This window comes from Mastomys coucha, unplaced genomic scaffold (genome assembly GCF_008632895.1).
Source record: "Mastomys coucha isolate ucsf_1 unplaced genomic scaffold, UCSF_Mcou_1 pScaffold22, whole genome shotgun sequence".
In the NCBI taxonomy this organism is placed as follows: domain Eukaryota; kingdom Metazoa; phylum Chordata; class Mammalia; order Rodentia; family Muridae; genus Mastomys; species Mastomys coucha.
In genome coordinates, this window is record NW_022196905.1 from 255,772,628 (window position 1) to 255,794,805 (window position 22,178).

The 22,178-nt window shown below is 50.6% G+C and overlaps 1 protein-coding gene across 1 annotated transcript in view; it reads left to right on the forward strand.

The window, feature by feature from the left end:
• Positions 1–22,178, forward strand: part of Cmip (c-Maf inducing protein) — a 206,451-nt gene that overhangs the window by 158,947 nt on the left and 25,326 nt on the right. The window contains exons 5-9 of the mRNA XM_031341528.1: positions 2,899–2,940; positions 9,707–9,769; positions 13,584–13,664; positions 16,599–16,702; positions 17,971–18,075. Coding sequence (XP_031197388.1) covers positions 2,899–2,940; positions 9,707–9,769; positions 13,584–13,664; positions 16,599–16,702; positions 17,971–18,075 — 395 coding nt within the window. The remainder of the gene's footprint in view (positions 1–2,898; positions 2,941–9,706; positions 9,770–13,583; positions 13,665–16,598; positions 16,703–17,970; positions 18,076–22,178) is intronic.

A 22,178-nucleotide genomic window follows, 5' to 3' on the forward strand; every position in this document is an offset into this window, starting at 1 on the left:
CAGATTTCCAATCTCGTGTTCTACCCTTGGTTGGGCTTCAGGAAGTGTTTGTTTTGGCTCACAGTTAGAATGTGCACTCACAGTGGGGCAGTTGTAGCAGTAGGAACCTTTTTTTGAGGTTTCCAGTATGACACCTTACTGTCCTCATTCATAAAGAAACAACCCAAGGGACACAAAAGACAAGTCCATACTGGCCTAGAACCTTTACCCCAGGGCCACCTTACTCTTGCATCTGGGTATGACATTACCCAGCCCTTCAGTTCCAGCACAAAGGGCTGTCCCTGAGAAGGTGGAAAATCTCCAGTATTGGCCTGTGGTAAGTCCAGGTTTGTTGTTTCCATGGTGTGATTGTAGATCCTGCCAAGTTGCTAGTGAAGATTAGCTATCATAAGCAGTTAGTAGCTTTGTAAAGACACTGAGCTACATAACTGGCTAGGGACTGCTCCTAGGTTCACCCGTTAGCTAGGCTCACGTTCTGATACACTGATGCTTCATAAACCTAGATTAGAAACGTAGCTGGCTGAGGTAGTAATCCTAGCATTTGAGAGGTGGCAGCCAAAGATCAAGAATTCAGTATTATCCTTGCGACCTAGTGAGTTCCCAGCCAGTCTGGGGTACATGAGACCTCGTGTCTGAAAACAAAACAAACAAACAAACAAAAACAAAAGAGAGATGGTTCAGGATGCCTCCATGGTTAAGAGCACTTGCTGCTCTTTCAGAGGACCCAGGTTCAGTTCCTAGCCCCTAAGCAACAGCTTACAAGTGTATGGGTACAAAGCATGCACCTACACATACATGCAGGCAAAACACTGATACACATAAAATAAATACACCTTTTAAAAACCCCAAACCAACAGAATCCTAGGGAGAATCTCCCTGTTTAGCAAACAGGATCTTCACAACAGAGGCTTCTCAGAGAGATGTATGGGTGCCCACACAGCCCAGCATAGGGAACTGCTCCAGGGCTGAATGCTATAGCTCCGTAAAGAAATAAAAGCTTTGGACTCAAGCCAGACAGAGGTTCAGGTCCCACTCCAACACTGTTTCCTTATGCATTGGGTCAGTGGCTGTGCTGTGATCAGCTGCAGGTAACTCAATCAGTCAGAAGATAGTCCAAAAAAACATACCTGCCATCATAAAGCAGGGGCTGATGACACGGTGCAGAGGAGTAAAGGCTTTTGTTGCCAAGCCTGGGAACCCAAGGGACAGACGGATGGATGGATGGATGGGTGGACAGACAGATGGATGTAGCAGAGAAAGTTTTCAAAGTAAAAACTGAAACAGAATCAGTGTATCAAGTGGAAGGCAAATTATTTGAAGCTCAGTGGATGGATGGATGGACGTACGTAGCAGAGAAAGTTTTCAAAGTAAAAAAAAAAAAATGAAACAGAATCAGTGTACCGAGTGGAAAACAAATTGTTTGAAGCTCTAAAAGCTCATTGCCGCTGTAAGGGAAGAGCAGAGCTGGCTTTCATCTGCCGTGACTCAAAGTGACTAGCATTTTTAAGAGTCCTCTAGAAACAGGCCCCCACAGAAGGAAAAATGGTATTACAGTCAAAGAAGCACGCTCTGTTTGTACTTTACCCTCAAGATGGTGGGTGGCCCCTGCTTGGTGCTTAGAGCCTTTGTCTCCGTTCCCTGCACCCCACATCACTGGGGCAAAGGCAGATGTCCTTTGGCCTTAGCTAGTGTAGAACTGCTAAATGCTCCTACTCCCCATTGGCCTGTTGTGATGGTAGGGGCAAGGTCCTTGCATTGTGCCAACTCTGATCAAATCAGGAGTTGCTCTCAGCTCCAAATGTGGCTGTTATGAAATGCAAGTAGACTCCGGTGACAGCCTGCGTCCGTCAGAAGAGACACAGTAGACTGGCGTCAAAGAGAACAGCGAGTGCTTTGAAATCTCTCCTGATTCTTGCCATTTCTTCACACACTCACAGGAAGGCAATAATACAGTCAGTCTAACAGATTCCAGATCCAGGAAGAGAAAAAAAACAAAACAAGTTTATTAGCCTAGCTTTTTTTTAGAGGTCTGTTGCTTAGATGTGCATTTAGCTGGAGCATCTTAGGGGCACTCATACCCCAGTGTTCCTTGGGAGCCTACCTTGAGAACCACTGAAATAACATTGATCTAAAATAAAAGTTTACCCAGCACCGAGTGTGAATTCACAAAAGGCCTGCTTTCTTCTGTGTTATGAGCCTGCCCTCTGGTTCTAAGGAGTGTTGTTAAAACTCACTCAGAATCCTCAGACCACAGTCCCATGAGATGCTGGTATCAGAACCCCCATTTGCCAAAGTAGTAACAGAGTCTCAACAAGACATGAGTCACCCCAGGCCTCAGAGCTGTGAGACGTGGGTGGGGAGCTCAGTTTTCCTTTTACCCTCTGTTCTGATTTTCTTTCTGTTGTGGGGGGTGGGGGGAAACCCTCCCTGACCAGAAGTATCTTAGGAAATGAAGGAGTTTATTTCCACTTACAAGTCAGAGTCAGTCACTGAGGGAAGTCAGGGCAGGAACTTGAAGCAGACACCATGGAGGAACACTGTTTCCTAGCTCATGCTCAGCTTTCTTATACAGCTCAAGACCAGCTGTGTAGGGCATGGCGCCTCTCATAATGGGCTGTGCTCTCCTGCATCCATCAACAATCAGATCTCCATAGTCCCGTAAGGACATGCCCACAGGCCAATTTGGGCTGTGTTGTGTTGAGAGTTAACGATAACTAGCCACTTTGCTGCTCTGTCCCAGAGTTGCCCTGGTATGTTGAGTGAAGAAAGTAGTCACTGTACATGGTTGAGGGAGAGGGTTGAAAGCACTGGAAACAGTCTGCAGTACTGTGGATCCTTGGGATCAAATGGCCATTTTTGTTGATTGTGTTTTTCTTCTTTCTCCACCCACTTCTTTAGAATACAAACCTGACCACTCAGGAACACGAGAACATCATCGTGGTAAGTTGCCTGACATCCCCTACCCTCCTCCCCAAGCCCCAGTCTGGTGTCCAGACTGAGTTTCTTCCCAGAGCACAGCTTGCGTGCACCACAGCCACAGCCTTGAGTCACTTGGCTGCCCATCCCCACCCTTCACTGCAGAGCCTAGCTGCCTGGCAGTGGCTCTTTGGGGTTCACTGCAAGCAGGTCTCTGCTGCCCTGTCACTGGACAGGTAAACCTGCTCTTTCTTGCCCTGGATATGTCCTCTAATTAATCCACTGCATAAAACCAGAATTACACCCCTCCGGTACATACAGTAGGCTAGTTTTTCTCAGAATTCAGCAGTGCTCTAGGCACCTTTGGGTGCAAAATATTTTTCCTGGGCAATTTTAAGCTCTGAGACACGTAATGGGAAAGAGAGACATGGGATTGCACTGGTGGTGGGTCTCCCTTCTTCCTGGGGTTATTGGCCACTGCCCCACGAGGATGAAGGATGCAGTTTGTGAACGGAGTTTCAGACGGCCCGGAGTACAGGCAGTAGTAACAACACACTGGGACCAGCTTCGGGGAAACAGACCAACTTTACTCAGGGTGAATCAAGGGTTATATAGTTTGGGGAAAGGGGGTTAGGAATGTCTAGGGTGGGCGGAGGTCATTGGCTGAAGGCTCAGGTACCAAGATGCCTCATTAGCGTGGGGATGCACTTCAAGAATCCCAGGAGCTAGCTGAGTGGGTTCTGATTGCAAGAAAGGAAGCTGAACCTATAATCTAACCAAGGCTACATGATGTTCGGAGGGCAGAGGGGTGTGGGGGTTTCTGAACTCCCCAGACAAGGTCAGAGAAGAAGAAGGCTAGCCAGACAGTGGTGTAGACACTTTGACCTTAATTAGCAGGGCGACAACTGATGATGTGTATTATATGTCCAACTCTTACCTGAGTCCACACATGGTAGAAACAGCCCTGCCGTTTAGAGGTATATAGTGTGCCTTGACAGAACCGGGGAGGCAGGGCCAGAGAGCTTCCCAGGGCGGTGACATCTGAGCTGGGCTTTGAAGCATCAATAGGATGTTTGCTAGATAAGTAAAGGGCACCCAGGGAAGAGCAAAGCATTTATTCAAAGGCGCAGAGGTTAAAGCCTTGCGGTGTGTACTGTGGAAGCTTCAGCGATGCTAGAGCCTAAAGCACACAGGAGCAGGAAACTGGGAAATAGAGCCAGAAGTGGAGACGAAGCAGGACCCTGTTCTGGAGAGAACCGGGTGAGCTTGTGAGGAGGGGCTGTGGTTGGGGGTAACATGCCAGTTTCAGTGCCCCTGGGGCTCATCCAGCTGAGCTGGGCCCCTGTGTTTACATCAAGAGGTGAGCTGCTGGTGTTTCAAAGCTCAGTGGGATCAGTAGAGCCTCCTCCCTTAGTCCGGCACCTGGCGCACAGTTGGCACACCTACTCCAGCTGTCTTTGACTGCTCTTGACAGGATGGGGTAAGCCAACCTGGGTTCCCCACACTCACTTTCCAGCACCTTCTCCCAGTATCCTGTCAATGAGTTAGCTTATGTAAGCAAACCGTCATTGCCTGAGCCAGTGAGTGTGCCAAAACCCAGCTCTGTCCCATCAGAGGCCAGCCCTGACATTGAGGACTTCCTTAGTCGATCCCAGGGCCTCAGCAGATCAGTCACAATCAAAACAAGTCTCAGGCAAGGGCAGGGTTGGTTCTGGGTGGTGGAAGAGCACAGGGGAGGGGCAGCTGGTCTCTTCTGCTGGATGGGGTGGGTGGGGCTAAGAGGAGATGACAGCAGGGTGCTTCCAGGACCTGGTTGTGTGAAGGGGGGTGGGGGGTGTCACCTGAGGAAAGATGGTTAAAGAATGGACCAGTGTGCACAAGGCAGCGGTGATACCTTCTGGGTCAGTGCCAGTCTGAGAATTACAGAGGTCCTGCTGGATACCATGGCCTTGAGGGAGGGAGAAGTTTATTCTGAAGGTCCTGGCTAAAGTGGCCACATTAAAGCCCATTCTTTCCCCTTTCCCTTTCCTCTCCCCCACCAGTCTAGTACCCCCCCCCCAGTTTAGTCTCCCCCTCCCCACACACACCCTTTCACTACCATAACCGCCATTGTGAGGAGCTCACATCCTTACCACATCTGCTGGAGCCTCCCCCTCCAGCCTGGAGTGTGTCCTCATAGTTAACCTATTGACAGTCAGTCCCCTGTTAGCAGCACTAGGTCCTTCTCTGTGTACCTACTTTTCTATCAGAACTTGAGTGAGAACTTTCTCATTCCACCAGCTAGATCCCCAAGCCATAGAAACCATCAGTGGGTACTACTTGAGTATCAGCAGAGGCACATGGGCTGACACACATACACCCCGGACAGGCCCGCTTCCTGTGATGGTAGAGAAAGCAGACTTAATGTGAACACGGGTTCAAGCTCAGAGAATCTAGACCTGGGCATGACAATTACTAGAAGAACTGAATAAAAAAAATAATTATTATTTTATGTGTATGGGTGTTTTGCCTGCATGTACGTCTGTGTACCATGTGCCAGAAGTGCCATTTGAAGTCAGAGGAGCCCATTGGATCCTCTAGTACTGGAGAGATGGTTCAGCAACTAAGAGTGCTTCTTACTCTTTTTTTGTTTGTTTGTTTTTGTTTTTGTTTTTGTCTTTTCCAAGACAGGGTTTCTCTGTGTAGCCCTAGCTGTCCTGGAACTCACTCTGTAGACCAGGCTGGCCTTGAACTTAGGGATCCGCCTGCCTCTGCCTCCCAAGTGCTGGGATTAAAGGCATGCGCCACCATTGCCCAGCTACTTGTTACTCTTGCAGAGCACGCATGGTGATTAACAACTATCCCTGGCTCCAGGCACTCACATGGTGCACATTCATACATATACAAGACAGTATCTGGTATCTGGGACACCTAGCTGGCAAGTGCAAGGTCCTGGGTTCAATTCCCAGCACCACCAAAAAAAAAAAAAAAAAATGCCTCCCAGGACCCGTGGTTGTGGTGTCAGACTCTACAAGTGTCTAAGAAGTGTCTGGAAGACAGGATGTATTGACACATAGCCTCTGACTATCGTCCCGTGCACATTACCTCATCTCTAGAGTGTGGGTCATCTGGTACAATGTGAATAGGTGCCGGCTGTCACATAGTAGAGCCTCCAAGAACATTAGCAGGAGAAGTCTCTACTTTCTGTCCAGTGACAGGGTTTTGTGGTTGTTGTTTTGCCTTTTGTTTTGTTTTGTTTTCCAAATGGTGTTGAGCTGTGGTTGTTGAATACCCAGATGAGGGGTCCAGGAAGAAAGCTCTGACCTAGCTTTGACGTTGCTGGTATTTCATCGTGGCAGTTGTTGTTGTTGAGGTTTTGAGCCAAGCCTACTGGCCCAGGTATGTTCTCCTAGGTGCTTAGGGGGATCACGACTTTAAAGCCTGCCAGGGCTACAGAATGAGTTCAAGTCCAGCTCCAGCCAACTTAATCCAGACCCTTTCTGGAAAAAACACGGGGGATGCAAGATTGGTTCGGTGAGGGATCCCCTGCCTGCAGTTCCCTAGGGAGGGACTAGGGGTGTGGCTTGGTGGTAGAGCGTTGCATTGCCTCCCTCTAGTGTGGATGACACCTGGGTTGTCTAGCCTTGATACTGAATAAAGGAAGGAGGGTGACCTTGCCTTCTCCCATTACCTTCCTCAGAGATTGCTCACCCACAGCAACAGCTTCTGCCACTGGGTCTTGTTCTTCATGAAGCAGGGTAACAAAGGACGTGTTCCACATCTGTCACCCCACTTGTCAGTGTAGCCCAGAGAACCTTCTGGGGCTTTCTGTGAATTTCTTGCTCAAGTGCCCTCCTTCTTCATAGCGACAGTCAAAGAGGGTGGTTTCTCATTTTGAAGGTACCTTGGGCATCGTCAGAGTGTGACATCCTTTCCTCTCTGGCCTTTTACTCCCGAGAGGCCTTTGGGACAGAAATACCTTGATGTGTACCAGGTACCCCTTAGGGCCAGTTCACCGTCACGAGACTTACTTTATAAATATGCCTTTTGACATCATGGCACAGCTTTGTTATCTCCCGGGTTCATATTCAGGAGCCATGCACTGAGTTTCCAAAATAATTAGCAAAACCCCTCAGTGTTTTAAGTTTATTTACTTACTGTGTGTGGGCATGGTGTATGTGTAGGGTCAGGAAGCATGTGTGATATGGTGTGTGTGTATGTGTGTGTGTGTGTGTGTGTGTGTGTGTGTGTGTGTGTGTGTGTGTGTGTGTGTAGATCAACAGACAGCTCTGTGGAGCCCATTCAGTTGTCCCTTCTGTGTGGGTTTCTGGGACCAAACTCAGATCACCAAGATTGCACACCAATCCCTTAACTCTGCAAGCATCTCGCCAGGTCTGGTCATGTTTTTAAGTTCCCGATTTTACGAACGGCATTCATGGCAATCCAAGGGTTTCTGGTTGGACATGCTTGTTATTTTTCCTTAACTGCTGCTCTTTCTGGTCCGATGGCTTCAATGCCCCAGGCTCTGCAAAATGCCAGTTTGGTTCTTTTCTCTTGGGCTGCTCAGGATTCTCCATGAGCCTTCCTATCTAACACGCCAAGCCAAGGGCACGGCTTACAGACAGATTCCACAAAAATGGGAGCCCGCTTACTGGTTTATGTCAATGCATTTGAATACAGTCATCACTTTATGACCAGCAAAGGATTCCCTGACCCATTCTCTCTTTATCTGTCCCTGTGGGCCTAAGGATCAGTGAAGGAATGATTTGGATGTGGCACTTGACAGCTGCTGTCAAGGCCAAACTAACTCCTCCACCCCACTGTGTAATTCACAGGCATTGGGAAGGAGGCCTGGTAGGAACTAGAGGGACCCAACCCAAGGGACCACGCCCTGCCCTGCGCTGGTACCCGAGTAGAGCTAGGGAAGTGCCTCATGAGCAGAGAAGGGGCCTCCCATCCTGTTGCTGCCTCTGTGGCCTGAAACCTTCCTTTGTTTTAGGAGCAGGGCCGTGCTGGGTTGCCTGGCTGTGCTGGGTCGTCTGGCCCTGGTGTGGAGAGCTAGCCATAGTCTGCTTCCGGGAGGCAGAGGAACAGGTGTCCTGGCTGCTCAGGACACCGCTGTCTTTCATTTCATGCTGTCCCTCGTTATCCCGTCTCTCCTTCGGTGTAGTCATTGTCCACAGACTCTCTTCCGTTCCTCGGTAATACGCAGAATGAACAGTAACCCAAACATGAGGTCACCAAAGTGGCTCTGAGTCCCGGTTCTGCTGCCAGCTCGCTGTGCACCCTGGGCTGGCGCTTTCCCCCACCCCCACCCCACCCCCGCCTCTCCAAGCTCAGACTAGCGTTCTCAGTGGATCAGTAGGAACTCCCTGCACGTGGACAAGCCACACGGTTCTAGCCACATGGACCAGCACAGGCCACCAGGACCACGGTTGCGAATGCTATCACATTTTTTGGGGGGTGGTGTGGTGAGAAGTGGAAACTTGCCTTGCACTGGGCTGGGAACCCCTGGCCTGAGGTGCTTGGGACTGCCCAGCAATAGAAGTGGATCACAATATGACAAGGTGATATCTTTTTTTTTTTCTTCTTCCAAAAATCTTTAGTTTTGTGTTGGTTGAAATTGAAGGTGTCACCTGTGGCCACTCTGTTGAAATGACTTCATCTCAGAGGACCACCCCCTTGCGTACCTGGTCACCCACAATCTCCATCGTTTGGTGCCTGGCCCATGCTCCTCTCTGGAACTTGGCATTGAACCCAGGACTTCACACATACTGTGTAAACACCCCACCACCTTGCTGCATGACAGCGCTTTTCTGTTGTAACGTGTTATTTGAAGATAAGGTCTCCATACACTGTCCAGTCTGTCCTGGATCTCACTCTGTAATGCAGGCCGACCGACTCTCCAATTCCAGTTCCCCTGTCTTGGTTTCCGGAGCACCTGGGATGGTTCCTGGACTTGGCTTATCTCCTTATTACAGTCTTTTCGGTGATACCCCTAAAACCAGCAAGCCCCTGGTGTTCCACAGCAGGCCCCAAGGAGACTTTCTAAGCAGTTGCTCAAGGAGTGAGGGGTACCCCAGCCTTCTTTAATATGAACTGGAGCATGTTTAGAGGCGGTTGGGTTGTCACGTGCAAGGGGGCTGCTGCTTATATTTAGCAAGGCAGGGCTATAGCTGTGCTGGGCCTTCTATGGTGCATAGGACTGGCACCCACAAAGCACAATCGACCTGATGGTTAAGGAACTCCCCCTTGTTGATGACTGCACATCGGACACTTGCAGAGACTTTTTGGACCTCACTTTTCGGAGGGCGGGTTTAAGGGTCATTTGAGACAAGGCCACCTCTTCCAGTGGGCCTGTTGCTAGGAAGGGGGCAAGATCAGAATCTCAGCTAGGACTCTGCCCAACCTGGATGCTCATCCCTTAGAGTTGCTGCCAGAAGCTCAGCTCCCTACAGAGCTAGAAACATAGAAAGTGCCAAGATCCCTTATTGAAAATAGCATCATGTTCGCCCAATAAGGTGTCCTGCTGCCTAGTCAGTTGTGGGCTTGAAGGCGGTATGGATAAATGCCAGGGAGGCATGAAACCCCTAAAGTTAGACATCTCGCTGTGGGTCTAGCCTGGAACCTTCCTGCACTCCGGAGCTCTGCTCTGGACATTAGAAAAGGCGTTCTACCCGGCGGTGAGTAGAGGGATATATTTTCATTTCTTTGCCAGTGGCTCTCTTCTGCAGACTACATCCCTCTCCCTCCCACCCCACCCCCACCCCCACCAGATCCTGCTGACTGATGGCTGTTCATTTTCTTGTAGGCAATTGCGCCTCTGCTGGAAAACAACCACCCACCTCCAGATCTCTGCGAATTCTTCTGCAAGGTATGGTATCACCTCAGTGGGCTACCAGAGGCCAGTGCCGCCACGGTGTGCCAACTAGGTGGGGCTGAATGCCCTGGCTGAATGCCGAGCCTACCTGCCAACCTGGTCAGGGTCCCAGATGCAGGCAGAAGGCACACAGGTGCCCATCCTTGAGGCTGCTGTCCTCTGCCAGACAGGCTGAGGAAGAACCAGGCGTCTGGCTTCTCTGTGGACTATTCCTGGCTGTCTTGGGAGGCAGCTTGCAGCCAGTCTTCTGGATTCCTGACGTCAGAGCTGGGTTATTCTTAGCTAAGGCTCCTCTGAGCACTGACTGGCCCAGGGTAGGGGCCCGGCTGTAGGGCTTTCCCTGGACAAGGGAAACGGGCAGCGTGTGCCAGGTCAGCTTGGAGGAGCTACAGAGCAGGGCAGCATGCCCAGGGACCTGATGCCAACCTCCCAGCAGAGTTTGTCTGCAACATACCCAGGCACACCAGGGGACGGGGCCTTCCCAGAAAGCACAGCTCAGCAGCTTAGGAGCTGGACTGGCAACACAGATCTGTCTGTCCTTTTCGCGTGCACTCTTTCTCTCCCCCCCCCAACCCCCTCTCTGTGCATGCATGCGAGCGCGTGTATTTACTCTACTCTAGTAACTTGATAACCTTAGAAAGACACACGCCTGCGTCTTTTGGCTCCCTGGTACTGCTGTGCCGTAGCCCTGCAGACTAATTATTTCCTTTGTGCCCTCTCCTTCCTTGCTTCCCTTGGGGTACCATGGGGGATCCCTGCACCCCTCTATAAGCCCATGCCACCTCTTGGAGACATTGGAAAATGGGGTAAAACTGCGCTCTGCGTCTCCTATAAGGAGACGTTTCCCAGTGACTCACACCCTGGCCATCCTGTACCACCCAGGGGGCAGTTTAGGACCCAGCATACACGCCTCTTTCTTCACGCGGTATAGGCAGTGGACCCTGTGGTCCACACAGGCGAACAACATCCAGTATAGCAAGCCCACATGGGAGAGAAGCCTCTGCCCCAGCGCTCAGTGCCAGCTCCCAGGCCCTTCTCCTGGTTTCATACTTAACAAATGTTTATTCCAGAAAATTGACCTTGGTTAAAGTCTTTTAAACGATTTATTTACTTACTCCGTGCGCTCGTGCACACATGAGCCATGGTGAGTGTAAGGAGGTCGCAGGATCTCGGTAAGGTCTGTGCATTCCTTTAACCTTGTGAGTTTTAGGGATCTAACTCAGGTAGTCAGGCTTCATGGCAAACACCCTTACTTGCTGAGCAACCTCACTAGCGCCCCACCCCACCCCCACCCCCAAGTGAGTCTTTCTCTGGGGTCCCTGCTAGCGTAAAGCGAAGTAGGAGAAAATGAACCCTGGGCAGTCCCTGCTGGCATCTAAATGGAAGAGATGAGAACCTGGCCAGAGCTGTGGAGCTTCAGGCCATCTTCGCTCTGGTGGCTCAGCCCCGGGAGAGGAGCTTCGTTGTTAAAAAGCCTTCCTCGCCAGCCCCTGGAGCCTCTCTGAGCCTGTCTGAGGAGTCTAAGACAGCCCTTCCTGCTGATCTTCCAGATCTCAGACACAAAGGTTTGAGGAAATTTTGCTGCTCTGGTTTCCCAGAAAAAAAGCCCTGGGCTCTTCCTCCCCAGGTCCATTGACCTCACTAAGAGTTGCAAACGGAACTCCTTCTGGGCCAAGGGGCTCATGTACAAGCAGGTCAGTGGGGCAAGGTTACTGGGCCAAGAGAGCTTGTCTGCCCCTCAGAAGGCCTAATTCAGTTTCAAAGTCAGGCATAGTTGTAGAATGCATACCTAGTGTAGACACATTGTGGCTTTGTGTTTGATCCCCATTGCTGCTTAAAACTGTGTGTGACAGCTCCCACCTGTAATTCCCAGCACTCCAGAGATGAAGACAGGAGGATCGGGATGTGGAGGTCATCCTGTGTCTACACAGTAAATTCCAGGCCACCCTGGGCTACATGAGACCCTGTCTTAAAAAATTCAAGTGTGAGGGACTCCACAGGGACGAGGGAGGAAGAGCTAGGCTTGGCCTGTGGACTCCTGCAGGACGCTGACAGCAGAGGCTGCTCTACATCTAGAATGTTCTCCAGCTTAGACATGCCTGATGAATCTTACATAAGGAATGAGACTGAAGGCAGATCATCTTTCTGAAATGGTCCTAAGTATTCAAGGTCAAACAAAAATCAACAAAAGATCCTATCTTGTCCTTTTTTTTTTAACATTACTCTAATTAAAAAAAAAAAAAAACCTCTGTGGTTTTCATCCAGTTGAGAGTTAGAATCCAAAATCCACCCACAGATGTGTGTAGCAGATTTTGTCAGCTGCCAGAATTTTGAAGCAGTCAGGTGTTCCTCAGTTAACCGTGGTCTGCCCACGAAGTGGAATCTGTGCATGTATGTGTATGCATAACCATACAAGCACACATGTGCACTTGTATGCAAAATTCAGAGGACAACCTCAGGTGCCTTTCCTGAGGCAGATTTGTATTTTGACACAGGGTTTCTTCACTGGCCTGCAGCTTGCCAATTGGCTAGGCTAGCTGCCCAGCGAGCCCCCTCCTGTCTCTCTGTCTCCCCAGTGTTGGGATTACAAGCATTTTGATATTTATTTATTTACTTTTTTAATTTTGAGTACACTGTCGCTCTCTTCAGACACATCAGAAGAGGGCATCAGATTCCATTACAGATGGATGTGAGCCACCATGTTGCTGGGAATTGAACTCAAGACCTCTGGAAGAGCAGTCAGTGCTCTTAACCGCTGAGCCATTTTCTGCAACTCATGCCTGTGTTTGTTTGTTTATTTGTTTGTTTGTTTGTTTGTTTTAACATGGATTAAACAACCCATGAGTTCTAGGGATGAAACCCAGCTAGCACTTTAGCATTACAAAGAAATGAGCAGCCGAGTGTGGTCGCTTGTACCTGTAATCCAGTGGTGTGGAGACTGGGGCAAGAGGACCTTGATTTCCAAGGACAGCCTGAACCAGTTAGACCCTATCTCAAAAAAGGAAGGGATGTGAAGCTGTGAGAAACCTGCAGGAGCACTCCCCTCACACCCTGAGAGAGTTACCTGTGAGGACACCATACTGCACAGGCTGTGTACCTTTGTGATTTCAGCCATGGGTTGAGCCTCTATAGTCTCCAAATCTGAAATCCAAAATGCTCCAAAACCCCAAACTTTGGAGTATTGGCATGACACCATAAGTAGGAAATTATCAGAACAGGCACACTAAAAACATTGCATAAAATGATCTTCAGGCTCTACATAAAAAAGAACCTATTACTTCAGAGCTTCACATTTCAGTCAGTTCCTGTTAACCTGAGTGCGGGGCTCTGGGAGAGCCAAGCTGCTAAGAAGGTTCAGAGCTCAGTGGTTGCAAAGGCTCGGGAAGGGACAGAATGCTAGCCAAACAGAGCTCAAGGCAAAACTACTGGATACTGTATCGGTTTGAACCCTTAACCTTGGGTCCAGACCCCTAGAAGGGGCACCCAGAGGCCAACCTAGAGTAGACTTCAGAATAAGGACCCTGGGACATGTTGATATGAGTTAATAAATATCTGCAAACAAGTTTACTGTGGTACTGTGCGCAATTGACAGACAGCTCGGAAGGCTTGGTACATCCCTTCTTGGCAGTTTTGCCCTGAGCCTATGCCTGCTCAAAAGCATGAGGTCTTTCTAAAAAGCTGCATCATTCAGTAAAGAAAACCATATCCTTATTGGGCTTGATAGTGTCAGTGTGGTGTGGCCTCTGGAAGCAGTGGGGTGTGGGTGGGACTCCACTAGCCTGCACTGACTGCACCCTTCTCTCCCTAGCACTGCAGAGAGCGGCCCCGGTCTATGGTGGTCATCGAGGTGTTCACACCTGTGGTTCAGAGGATCCTTAAGCATAATATGGTGAGTACCTGGGCAGCCTTGGGTGGCTAGGTGTGGCCGGTGGCAGTTTCAGAAGCTGGGGTGTCTTTGCAGCTTGTCCTTCAGGACTGTTTCTCTCCAGTCAAGCAGACCAGCCAATATCTCTCTTCCCAGTAGGTCAGAATAGCTGTTGTTCCTGGGGACATGGCTTCCATTGAGCAGTCCCCATTATGGGACACAGGCAGTAGTACCCCGATCTCCAGACTGAGGAATGGAACTCTTCACTCTGGAAGGATAGCCTGGGCTCAGTGGCTTCCTTCTGAAGGGTGTGGTGTAGGGGGGCGAGAGCAGCTTCAAGGTGAGAAGGCCTTCAGCAGTTGTGGCCTCAGCTGAGCATAAATGTCAACCTCGGAGTGGTGACCTCTGGAACCTTGCCCCAGGGATCTTTCTCCCTGTAGCTTGTCACCTCAGTCCAGCCTTAGGAAATAACATACCCTTCAACTCTACCCAAACAGGACCCTAAAACAGACAAAGAACAGTTCAGGGTCTGAAGGTGTTGCCCAGTTAGAGGTGTGCTTGTCCAGCATGCATGACTCCAAGTTCCGTCTCCAGCACCACGTGGGTAATGGACCTTTTAATCCTAGCCCTGGGGAGATAAAGGCAGGCAAGTCAGTTCAAGGTCGCCCTCAACTACATAATGAATTAAAGGTCAGCTTGTTCTACATGAGAGCCTGTCATGTAAAAGCAAAGGTGACAGGGGCCACACACATGAGGAGGAAGTGATGGAAATCTAACCAGACGTTAGTTCATTTTTGAAAACGTAAAGACAGAATTAACCGTCCCCTCTAAGGATCTGGCATCCACCGTCTGAGGCACTTAATGTGAGAATGGAAGTGTTTTCTCCGTACTACATGTAGAGACTTAGGGAGCAAGACCTGCTGGCTGACTACAGGCCTTCAACACGGACACAGCCTAAGAATAACAAATGTGTTACTGGAGATTTACTGGGCACCTTTTTTGGAACCAAATATCATGGTGTCACTAAGAATTCAAAGAGACATTTTCTCCTTGCTGGGAGAAGTACACCTAAAGATGGCTTGGGGGTGGCACGCTGAAATGAGAGGTCACTTCTCACACCTGCAAGCATAGGAACAACAACAACAAAAAAATCCCCAGGACCTGGCATGTGTTCTTTGCACTGAGCTATACCGCTGCCTGTTTGACAATCTGACGACACCAAGCATACACTCCCTGCATAGCTCCAAGAGGATCTTGGCCATAAACAGGTTGATGAGGGAGCGCAGGCAGGAGGCAGGGTGATGAACAGGAGCCATGGAACAGTGGTCAGAATGACACGCTGTGGGCATCTCCCTAGATAGGAAGGCAAAATGAAGTGTTTCAGCGATAGGACTCCATGCCTAGCTGAGTGTTGTCTGTGTGTATGCCCACAGTGTGCGCATGTGCCTGTGTGTGAGAGTGTGGCTGCACCCTTCTTAAGCTCCTCTCTGAGTTCTGTTCCTCACCTGTGTAAACAAATGACCTTAAAGAGTGAGCTGTAAGTAAAGCCACCCCTGCCTCTATGCCGGGGATCAAATCCAAAGCTTTGCCACTGAGCCTGTAAGGGGGTCCCATGGAGTGGGGCAGGATGAGCTCAGGTGTCACCTGTGAGACATCTTGCTGGCCAGTTACAATTTTTCCAGAGCTGGAGCACCAGTGTGTCTCCCTCTCGTTCGATGCCCAGACCATAATATACCAGTGGCAGGCAGACCAGTCAGGACTGGTACCTGGCAGCCATCCGCATTGCATCCCTCGATGAACGTGTGAATGAGCACAGTTAGATAGCACTTTGGGCCCATCCTAAAAGCACTTCCTCTTCCTTCCTTTGCCCATTTCTCCAGACCAGGCCAGGAGAAGACCCTGGGCCACTCTGTGTACTTGGCTTGAACCTCCTGGTACGGCTTTGTTTGCCCACACCTGCTGATGTCAGTCTCAGAGAACGCCACTCCACTAGAACAGGAAGAATCCTTTTGTCCTTGCTTGGGGCCCATAATTAAGCCTCAAGTGCAGCCGCAAATGGATGCCTGTGAACTCTAGATGCAGCTGTCCCCCAGGCTGGGAGTGCTACCTTTTTTAAGTAGCCATCTTCCTCTTCATTACTGCAGCCGCCCCCTTCCCCATCTTCAATGACGCAATCACACTGCCCTTTCCTGGCCGTGTTCTTACACGCTGGCTGCCTCCTGCACGCCCACGCCTGACACCCTCATCTCCTTCCAGTTCCCACTAGCATCCTCATTTGAACGTAGGCCTCACTTTGTAGCCCAGGTTGGTCACAGATTCATGAATGTCCTGCTTTGGCCTCTCAAGAGCTAGGATCTTAGGTGTATGCCATCATTCCTGGCTCCCCACTATGCCTTTGAGGGTGGTTTGTCGCCATCCTCTTCAGACACTCTTTCAGACCTGCACCGGAGGCTACGGGTATCTGAGGTCTGCAAAAGAAGCCCCCGAGGAACTGTGTCGGGGCTCATCCCAACTCAGGAGGAAGCTGGTGTCTCCTCCATGGCTATGGCAGGGTACTCGGAGCTACGCTTGTCCAGAGCCACCTTACCTGTTCCCAAGCCAAAGAGATGAGTTTCCCATCTCACATATAATTCTACACCGGAGTCTCTCTGACTGCTGGCTACTTTAGACATGAGCTCAGAGAATCAGTTCAGGTGGCTACATCAAAAGAGCTTGTAGTTTCTCCCGGGTGACCAGAGGTCAAGCAGAACATCTGCCACTTAAGGTCCTGCAGAGGACAGGCCTAGACTTGATGACCTCTGCCTGCCGGCGGATCCATGAGGTAGGAACATGCAGCCTGCGCCAGGACCCCTTCTCACCACGGGACTCATTAGAGGTGTGGGTTCGTGTGTGACATCTCCCTTCTCCAGCTTCTTCTGGCCGTGTCTCCATAACTCTGCCTGTGCTCTCTCTCTCCAGGACTTTGGGAAGTGCCCAAGGCTGAGGCTTTTCACCCAGGAGTACATTCTTGCCCTGAATGAGCTCAACGCAGGCATGGAGGTGGTAAAGAAGTTCATTCAGAGGTGTGTCTCACCCACCCACCCAGCCACGCCCTCCTCTCCCTGCCCCGCACTACCTGGTTTATGACACTCAGGGAAGAACTGTGTCTATCTTCTAAGAGGCACTCCATCGGACTCTCCCAGCCCTGCACGGTCCCAGCTACATGCTTGTCGCGTGACCGTGAGCCTGTCACTGCACCTCCGTGATCTCGCTTCCCCTGATATCCCTGGGAGATGGTTGTGCAAATTGCTAACACGGGAAGGAGCCCTTAGCGTGGTGAAGAGGAACTCCTGAACTGTGTTCCTGTCCCTGTGGCCCCTGCCCCAGGGGGCTTGGGGGCGTTTAGGGTGGAGCGAGGACTAGGGACAAGAACAGTGTTGCTTTCTCACCTTGGCCTGTGTTCTGTGAGGTTTCCTTTTCAAATGTTCTCCTCGTGCCTCAGTTTCCTTATCTGTGAAATGGGATCTCTGGTCCAATGACTGTGACAATCCCAGTTGAAGTGTACTAATTTCTCCTGTGTTTAAAGAAAACCTGACTTGAGGGCTGGGGGTGTGGCAGCAAGCAGATTGCCGAACATGCCCCAGTACAAGGGAAGCCATGAGTCATGATGCAGTCCTGTGGTCCCTGCACTTGGTAAATGGAGGCGCACACACACACACACATTCTAGCCCAGACTTTGGTCTGTGGGGTCAGAGCAGGACAGGCCTGTTTCAGTGACAGCAGCCATGATGGCAAGTTTCCTAGAGAGGTTCCATATGTCCTCGTAGATACACAGCTCAGCCCATTTTGCAGATGAACAACCATGGCACAGTGGCCTCCACAACAAACAGTACGGTAACACGTACTAAGGGCTCTGTGATGTCGCTTGCCCCAGGCTCAGCTAAGGTGACCTGAAATGACATTGTTTTTAACAGAGCACACTTCTAGGAATAAAACTATCATGAATAGTCATTTCAGAAACACCTGTACAAATGGGGCTATCCCAGGACAGAGCGACTGTGCATGTGCTTCATGGTCTAAACTAAATTCAATCCTCTGTCACTAACTGAGGAAAGTCTGTCATTCTTCACACAGCTCAAAGCTTAGGAAAAGAGTCTAAGACATTGGTCAAGCCACTGAGCTGGCACCCCTCTTGGCTAGGCCTTGAGGCCTGAGTCACCAGCCACATGGCACAGGCTCTCCACCTGTCTTCAAGAGGACTGACAGAACGGGTGGCCCCAACTCCACCTCAGGCCAAGAGCTGCTCCACAGCCGCTCCACAGCCTCTTCACCTCCCTCTCCTCTCTTTCAGCATGCATGGCCCCACAGGGCACTGCCCACACCCCCGGGTCCTGCCCAATCTTGTGGCTGTGTGCCTGGCTGCCATATACTCCTGCTATGAAGAGTTCATCAACAGGTCAGTGCTAGTGTGCTGAGTGTGCCTGGGTAGGAGGACAGTGTCACCCTGTGAATGTGTCACTGAAGAGGGTAGATTGTCACTCCTCTCTGCAAATGGCCATGGGTGTAGACCCAGCCCTGGGTTAGGGCTAAGAAGAGGGCATGATGGATGCCCAGCATCAGAAGCCGCAAGGGCACAGGTACCTGGGCTCTAGCTGCTGGTATCCTATGCTGAAGGCTGCTCACTGTGGGGTAGGGTGACACTCTGAAGGGGTGGGGCAAAAGGCTATGCAGACGTACGTACATATGTATGTACGTACATGTGTGTGTGTGCGCGCGCGCGCGCGCTCGCTCACTCACACATGTGTGAGCCTCCAGGTGTTTAGGTGAACGGTCGTCATTTTTAGCAGCCTGGAAGCTAAGGCAGGAGGATGACAGGTTTAAGGCTACATAGTGAGAACTTGAGGGGGAGGGGACATGTAAAATGTGTACATGTGTGTACTTACGTGTGCATGGGGGAGGGGCGTTGTGGCATCTTCCAGCCTTGCCATTGGGGACTTGGGTCTTGGTGAATGGTCTGTATGCTTTTCTCTCGAGGGCCTGCTGCAGGAGAGTATAGTTTTCAGAGCTAGGAAGTGATGGTATTGCACCTGTAGTCACCTCCCCTCCTGAGACAGATGTTCTTAGGGGACTCATAGGTCCCCGACTACACCAGAGCCTGTCAGATGGGAGACAGGCCATGCACATGGTAAAATCAAGTAGCGAGGGGACCAGAAGGGGTTACTATGGGTATTTGCCTGGGAGGAGAGCCTCAGAGCCTAAGATTTAGTTGGAAGCCGGTGACTACTGTGTGTAGCTGAGACCCCTGACCTAGGAAATTAGCTATGACTCAAGCCGGGCAGTGGTGGCGCACGCCTTTAATCCTAGCACTTGGGAGACAGAGGCAGGCGGATTTCTGAGCTCTGAGTTCAAGACCAGCCTGGTCTACGGAGTGAGTTCCAGGACAGCCAGGGCTACACAGAGAAACCCTGTCTCAAAAAACCAAAAAAAAAAGAAAGAAAGAAAGAAAGAAAGAAATTAGCTATGACTCGCTCGGTGGTGTGTCTCTTTACCAATCCTCCAAGGTTTGATCCAGACCCATCTGTTCTGGTTAAGGCTGTTTGGGGGATACCAAAGGACACCGATACCATTGATCTGTGAGCTACTTCCTGTAGTATTGTAGGGCACGCAGGGCACGGTGCTGCAGCTGCCTAGTTGTTCAGTTGAAACGCTGCACAGCTCTGAAGAGCCCCTGCTCTCTAGGTACTCGTAGAGTTGTGTGGGACTGGGGGTGGGAGGGACAGCATGCACTGAATGAAGTATTCTCACAACAGAAAGGCCCTAGTGCCTTTGGGCATCTCTAACCTTGGGTGAATGGAGCTACTAAAACCAGCAGGCAGAGAAGGACAGGGCTGTGACAGATAAGTGATGTTTCTTGGTAGCAGAGCATGAGAGTGGGGAGGTTTAGTCTCCACTCCTCCATGGAGGAGACCTCTCAATGCCATGACCAACCATATCCTTGGTTTTGAAAGAGTGGCTGGATCCCAGGGGTCTGCTCAAAGGAATGTGCTGCCCCTTCCCATAGGAAGACAGCTCCTGTCTGTCTTGAGATGTACCTCCCTTCCTGTCCCACAGTTGCTGGTGGCATCGCCTGGGCAGCCAGAGGTCATGTGCAGTGGGTGATTTAGACCAAGGCAACTGACTGGCGTTACCGATCAGAGTGCCTTTGTCCTAGAGTTGTGGCTATTGGATTTTTGCCAGCACAATACAGGGTCTGTTCGGCTTAGAAAAAGGAAAAGAGGAACGAATACCCAGGCCCCCAGTGCCATTCTGAATTAATTGGTGTGGTCTTGGTAGTGTTTGGAGTCCCCAGGCTAGAGCTAATAACTCTAAGCCAATAGAAAATTAGAAGGGCCCTTCAGGGAGATGCTATTGAAGAAGACAAGACCCACCAGACTTAGGGAGATGGGAAGCAGGAAGAGGAACATACAAGCAGAGGGAACAGCGCATTCAGTAGCCCAGAATCACTCAGCCTGCCGAAGTTCTGTGCAGACTTTTTCGGTTGGGGATTCAGGAGTCTGCTTGCTTAAACTGCCCGGGTCTACTCATGCACAAAGGGTCCCTGCAGAGCAGGAGCCTAGAGAAGTTAGTGTAGCTAAGACTAGAGACAGACTCTGAAGAGGAAGGGACTCCCCGGGGCCAGCGTTGATAACAGATTGAGCTCAGCAGGTAAAGTGCTTGCCATGCAAGGGTGGGGGACCAGCGTTCAGATCCCCAGAAGCCACATAAAAGCTAGGCTTTTGTGAGTAGGCTTGGTAGCCACTTCTAATCCTAGCGATGTGGTAGATTCCCCAGAGCAAGCTGGCTAGCCAGCCTAGGGAAACCAGACAAGTTCTCGGTTCAGCTGAGAGACTCTGCTTCCATAGATAAGGTGGAGAGCAATCAAGGACGACATCCACCATCAACCTCTCCCCACTACATGCATGCACCCACCTGCGTGCAACATGCCCACCCTATACCACACGCACACACTTATAATATGAATAAGAAGTAAACGTAGGTTCAACATGTGGCTGTGGGACCCAGACAGATGCTGAGCAAGAGGACACACTTTTAGAGGAGGCTGGCCTGGGTTATGTTTTGTGAGAACATGGGCGAGGCAATGGGCAATTTAAGCAGGGGAGGGTTGGCATGGGATTGCCCTTCCAGCCATCACCCCGCTACTGCCTCAGGGTGAGAGATGGGCTTCAGGGCCTTGGTCAAGGACTGTCAAGATGAAGACACAAGGAGGATAAGATAGATTGTCCTTCCTCCCACGCAGACTGGCCTTGGCTCCCACGAGTGCACAGCTGAGCCCCTGGGAGCCCTCAAGTTGGGGGTCCCAGCTGATGACATGGCTCCCCCTTCCTCCAGGCCTGGTTCTGCCAAGTTGTTTCCTTTTGGCTCATTGGTCAATCCCTTCCAGCGTCCTCCAGGCCTCCGCAACACTGCTGGGTGAGCACACGATGTTCTCACACTTGAAAGAACAGACAGCCTGACCCAGGTTAACGTGGCTGTCTGGAAAAATCACCGAGCAGGGCCAAGAGGCCTTGAAAATCCACTCCTCGACCCCAGCAGAGGCAAACAGGAAGCTGGAGTGCTGAGCACAGGAGAGCAAATGAGGTCTGAGCCCATGGAGATCCACAGGCCCCACCTCTCAGACCACATGCGGCTTCTGCTCACTATGGAGTTCATAGGTTTATAGAACCGAGTGATTGCTTTTCCCCCAGCAGAGCCAAAATGTGTTGATTGAGCGCCCTCAGTGGGCTGTGCCCAGCCCTGGCTCACGGCAGGTGCAAAATGGATTCAGGCCTTCCCTGAGTCTCTTCCCAAGTTTTGCATATGGCCCCGGAGCTGCCACATGGACCACCGGTGCAAGGCCCAGCCCTGCACACTGGTACACAGTACTCGTGCTTGCTTCTCTTTGGGGACACAGCACACGTGACGGGTCTGAGAGGGACCTGAGCAAGTAGCTCTTTTTTTTTTCTTTTTTAAAGCTCTTTACATTTATTTATTAATTTGCCTTATTTATTGTGGAGAGTCTCACATGGTCAGAGAACAACTAAAAGAGTTCTTCTGACCTTTACCATGTAGGGCTTCAGGATCGAACTCAGGTTGTCCGGCTTAAGTGCAAACCTTCCTACCTATTGAACCATCTTGCCAGCCCAGTAAACAGCTGTTCTGGTCACCTCTGGTGCCATGCTCAGTCTTGTGGAAACCCTGACAATTGTTTGTATCAGCCTGCCCTAGAGCTGATGAGCTCCTTGAGTTTGGGGGGGGAGGGAAGGTATTTCCCAAGTTCCCTGATCGGGTGGGGGGGAATGTCCAAGTGTCCATTGGGGTAGGAAAGCTATGGTTTTCCTATGGAGTTCAAGCAGGAACAAGTCCATAGCAGGAAGAGGAAACCAAAGGGGACTTCCTGGAGGAGAAACCTACAGAGTCTTGGGACCTTAAAAAAAGACAGCTTGGTTGGTAGTACGTAGCCCCAAGAGCAGAGATCCAGCTTCAGATCCAGCTGCTTGGATTCATGAGCTGTGACATCCA